General features: G+C 29.8%; 1 protein-coding gene across 1 annotated transcript; it reads right to left on the bottom strand.

Annotated features, from left to right (window-relative positions):
• Nucleotides 1-4,054: 4,054 nt before the first annotated feature.
• Nucleotides 4,055-5,124, bottom strand: LOC150029654 (uncharacterized). The gene is made up of 2 exons (XM_090296865.1): nt 4,883-5,124; nt 4,055-4,796 (listed from the first exon to the last, which is right to left on the bottom strand). The coding sequence occupies exons 1-2, from the start codon at nt 5,122-5,124 to the stop codon at nt 4,055-4,057; spliced, it is 984 nt and encodes a 327-aa protein (XP_090152991.1).
• Nucleotides 5,125-5,432: the final 308 nt, after the last annotated feature.

Raw genomic sequence — 5,432 nt, 5'->3', positions numbered from 1 at the left:
GAGTGGAGATTTCAATGGAAAAAAGAATGGTATGATTGAAAAATAAATGAATTACAGTTCTTTTATAATGACATAATAAATTGTAATCCAAAGACAGAATGAAAAAAAAAATTGAATTCGCTGTAAAGAGTGCATATTCAATACTGTAGAAAAGTGCAAATACAAGTAAGGTAAAAGAGCAAGTATTTAGAGAAAGTTAGAATAACAACCAGAGAAATTTTTTAGTAGAATGGGGTGAGATAGGTAGTGACCAATGTGTGATATATAATAACCATGTAGAACCTATAAAGCATTTATGCTTGGAATGGAAGACAACGCTTGGAACCTCTGACAGTTGGATTAACAATATAAGTGTATTAACAAACAATGTGTTATGCATTTCTATCGGTTTAACGTATCAGGTTTAACAAATAGAATTTGGAAATCAACGTGGATGTCAATTATGAGAGAAATATGAAAACAAAGAAATAATGTCATAAATAAGGGTGCAATATAATAAATGAAGTGGAAATATTTGCAAATGTAGAATTAAAAATCTGTTCATGGATTTCAAACATAGAAAAAAAAGCACAATTCTCATACTCATATTAGTGTCATTGAAAAAAAAATCACTTTAGACGACAATATAAAATTGGGACCTAAAACATAAAAATTATGGCGTAAATTTTAGGCAACAGTTTTTGTTCTATAATCATGTCTGCTTTTAAAACTGTTGTTTTAGACTGGTATAATAGGTCACACTTTTCTTTTCTACCAAAGTTTAAGCAATGATTTTTTAAGTGTTGCATTTACATTTAAGTCACATTATTTAATTTGTGCCAATTGCATTTAGATAATTGTGGCTTATTCTTTCATCTAGTACATTTATATTATCATTTATTATTATTATTATTAACAATGTGTTGTTAGATAAAATTTAAATCTAAGTAAAGATAAAACATATAATCACTAGACAAAATTTGTTGTCACATTACAATTCTTATTACTCTTATCATAATAATAATAATAATTATGATTATTATTAGGTTTAATTGTCATTTTAGTTTCTATATTAAGGGCTAAAAATCATTTTCATCTTCTAAAATTTAAAAAGTTCAATGTAACTCCATTTTTTTTAAGTTTAATTTAGTCTTGTTCTGGTGCGTTCAATAGTCACACACCGCTTAAAAGTCGAGACCAAAGATAATTTAAATACACCTTTCTCCCTTTGCCCTCCGATGCGCCTTTTAAGAACAAAACATGACGGAGTTGTGAGCTCCAAAGCCGACAATACCTCGGATGTGGTGATTGACTTTGGTTATGGCATCTCGACGGACTTGAGGTTGGAACATTAGTGTTGTCTATGGGAATCGAAACAAGGTTCTAAAGATGAATCCTCGTTTCTTTAGACCTCGGCTGGGGGTTTGTTTTGGTATACCCAATAGTCTCACATCGCTCAAGAGTCGAGGCTAAGATCAATTTAAATATGTCTTCCTTCCTTAACCCTTCAAGAAACCTTTTAAAGACAAAACCTTGCACTACACCATTTTTTACCTTAGACAACACCTAAAAAGCGTTGCCTAAAGTAGGAAAAGCGTTGTCTTAACTTTAGGCAACGCTTTGACAACGCTTTTCCAATCGTGGAATATGCAGCCGTGGGCTTAGGTTTAGGCAACACTTTTTTGCAGCCGTTGCCTTATATTGGTAGAATAGGCAACGTTTTTTGGGATAACTTTTAGGCAACGTTTTTTCTCATAATGTTTAGGCAACACATTTTCAATGTTGCCTATTGTTTAGGCAACGTTTTGTAAAATGTTGTCATTCGTAAAGACAACACTTATTTAAATGTACTATATGTTTTTTGGAGAGAATATTTAGGCAACGTTTTTCTTGATAATGTTTAGACAACACTTTTTTAAATGTTGCAATTTTGTTTAAACAATATTTATTTGAATGAATATTTATTTGAATGGAACAATTGCGTTTAAATAATTATGGTAAAATTATGTGAATGCATTAAGTCACTAATGTATTTATTATTTTAAAGTAAAAATATAATAAGTCAAACTATTTATTTAATTTTTACAAAATAAATTAATTAATCTATTGAAGACAATTGATAACAAATAAAATTTATAATATTTAGAAATATAATTAAATATGCAACTAACATATAATGTATATCTGAAAACATAATTAGATAGATGAAAACATTAAAAAATATGATTTAACGTCGTCTAGTACACTTTTAAAATTAAAAGAAATTACAACTTATATCAAACAAAAGTGTTTGATTTATTTCTACATTTTGTGAATTCTCTTCTCCGTATGATCTTCAACTTCATCCTGAATAAAGAAACAAGAAAAAAATATCAAGTAGACAAAAAAAACAAAATAATCACTACATTAAACTTATTAAACTACTGACCAAAGGCCTTTTTCTAAAATATGCCCAAGAAATTACAAGAAGCATTTGCTTCAAATTAAAAATAACTCAGTGGTCAAAGGAAGTGAAACAATGAAGAAGGGAATAAAAAAATGTAAAAAAAAATAGTACAAGTGGAAATCCACTATTGAATTGGTGTGACTACTGCTTATGCTCCATCTTTGCTTTAATTAAGAAAAAATAATCATCTTATATCTCCAATGTACACAATCATACTAAAATAAAATTTAAAATAAAAAATGGTTTTCCATGCCAAAGATACGAATCAAAAGAAAAAAATGAAAAGAAAAAAAAGAGTAGAACACAGAAAAAGGTAACCCAAATATATATTCTAACTTTAATTATGATCAGCAGTTTCTTGTTTTCTACAAACAATATTATATATATTTAAGTTGTAATTTATATATATATATAAGTGATGGAATGCAAAAATAACAAGCATTAAACTTGCCAAATAAAGTATTATTACCTTCTTCAACAATTATTTCACGGTCTTCTCCTTCATTCAAGTTTTCTTCTTCATGTCCTTCATCTTCTATTTCTTTTTGAAATTCTGCATCTTGGTGGTCCTTTTCTTCTTGAACCACTTGATTAACTGTTTCTCCATTTTGATCAAGAAACTCACCAATCAACATTGATCCACATACTTTGGTTGGTTGTTTCTTCTTAGGAGCAATTTCCATCTCAATCATTGAGTGATAATCTTCTATTAATACCTTTTTCTTCTTTTGATTTACCCTTGAGCTATCATGTTCCCCTCTTGCCCTCTTTATAGATTTTGATTTGTCCTTGGATTTATCAATTGTATTTGATCCTTCTCCCATAACATTATCAATCCTCTTATAACTAATCTCTCTTTGTATCCTCTCTTTGGATAGTTGTTTGGCATTTGAATTGGCAAGTTCAAGTAAGGCAACTTCAATGTTTTCAAGCCTTGATTTACCTGTTTCTTCTTTTGTTGTCACCTTTTTTTTTCCTTGATTTTTGGCACGAACTTGAATAAAAGATCGTGCAATGGCTTGTATCTTGGCTCTTGAATCATTAATGGCTTGTATTGGGGTCTTATTATTTTGGCATCCCACTTGATAATTGGACAAATTAAATTGTCCATTAGAAACAATCATAGGTTCCCTAGTTGTCTCAACAATGCTTCCTTTTTCACGTTTGACATGGAACCTCCTAAGCAATTCCTTACTTGAATCTACTTCCTTTCCCATTGACTAAAACAAGAACACAAAATTGTGAGTGATGGGTCAATGATAGATACTGAAAGTGACAAATATAACCTTCATTGTAACTTGTGTATCATAAACAACTCATAACTCAAAGATATGTTAAAGCAGAAGTTCACCTCTGAATAGTGAATATGAGATATTCTCCCTTGTTGTTTGAATAATTGAAGCCAACAGATGATTAAGCAAAGAATTGATACAAGCCTGCCAAGAAATAATACTATAAGTTTGTTGCAAATAGAAAAATGGCTAGATAACACTAGATAGCAAGAATTCTAAAATGTATGCAAAAGTGTAATGATGTGTCCACATTTAGTATTGGAAAAACAAATATATAAGACAATAGTAGTAGTAGTAAGTAGTTAAAGGTAACAAAATTATTACCTATTTTAAGTATCTAGTCCATGAAGTCAAATAAAGTTTCATCAATATCATCTTCATTAAAAACATTTCTCTGGCCTACACTAGAAGATTTTTCAAATATTGTGACAAGCATGTCTTCCCTAGCCCAATTTAGTTCACCATCATTGTTTGCAACATTTAGTTCAACACCATTTGATTGGTCACCCATGTTAAATAAATCTCTTGGAACCTTTTTCAAAACATAATGCCTATTTGCATCTAAAGGGTCTTCGATATAAAAGCATTGATGGACTTGAGAAGCTAGCATAAAAGGATCATTTTGGTAAAGCTTTTTGTTGAAATATACACAAGTAAGTCCATATTTATCTTCTTCGACCTCAAACCAATCACATTTGAACATCACAAACTTGAAACTACCATAATAATCTAACTCAAATATATCTTTGATTGCACCATAATATGTTATGGGTTCAATTTTTGGATTGTCATCCTTTGTGCTTGCAAAACTTGAAGTCAATGAAACCAATGTTACACCAGAATTTTGAGTTTTGTGTTTGGCATCCCGCTTCATAGTATGAAATCTATATCCATTAATGAGGTAACCTGAAAACCTCTTTGCAACATTATTTGGCCCTCTAGAAAACTCTTTAATTTGAGAAGACACGTCATCTTTCAAGGCTCGAGTTTTGAACCATTCACTAAATTCTCGACTTTGGGTTTTGGCCTTCACCCACTTTCCTCTTTTAGTGCCCCTATTAACACTCTCATCAAACTCTCTGCAAAGGCATCAATATATTATTGGTTAAAACTACATAATAAGTTTATATGACAAGATATAAAGGATAGGAAATTATTATCATACTTGATGTATATGTCAATTGCATCACAATTGAATAAGAGGTATCGATGAGCTTGAGCTTTCGATGTGAAATCTATAGAAAATGGTTTACCATTACTTTTCCCTCCTATAGGGCGACCAAGACTTGAGAAATAATCAATTGCATCTATTTCACATACATCATTGTGATCATAATTGCGACGTTCTCTGTTTAACCTTGTTTCTACACCTCCATGCAAATATCTTGAGCAAAAAGTCAAAGCCATTAAAATATAAATAAAGGGAAGTGGTCCAGCCTTTCACACGTGTAAACTATAAATAAAATTTATTTTTATTAAAATAACATTAAAATAAATTTTATCCTTTTAGGAGTAGTACAATATTTTAGTACGTAGTTTATGGGATTAAAAATATACATATATATAATTATTGAAGTAAAAATTAAAAGTAATCTTACTAGACTTAAAAATTATAATCTATTGAAGTAAAAATAAAATAACAATAGCTACGATTGTTGAAGATAAGAGTAGACTTACTAAACTTAAAAATTATAATCTATAAAAAATAAAATGGG

The sequence above is a fragment of the Phaseolus vulgaris genome, chromosome 1 (genome assembly GCF_051622355.1).
Source record: "Phaseolus vulgaris cultivar YP4 chromosome 1, ASM5162235v1, whole genome shotgun sequence".
NCBI lineage: Eukaryota > Viridiplantae > Streptophyta > Magnoliopsida > Fabales > Fabaceae > Phaseolus > Phaseolus vulgaris.
The sequence above is the reverse complement of the archived record's forward strand: the minus strand, read 5'-3'. Positions and strand labels throughout refer to the sequence as shown.

Bases quoted from the DNA above. Each gene is read 5' to 3' on its own strand.
- LOC150029654 (XM_090296865.1), bottom strand. From the start codon at position 5,124: ATGGCTTTGACTTTTTGCTCAAGATATTTGCATGGAGGTGTAGAAACA. The intron at 4,797-4,882 runs GTATGATAATAA...ATGCCTTTGCAG, and splicing joins GCAATTGACATATACATCAA to AGAGTTTGATGAGAGTGTTA.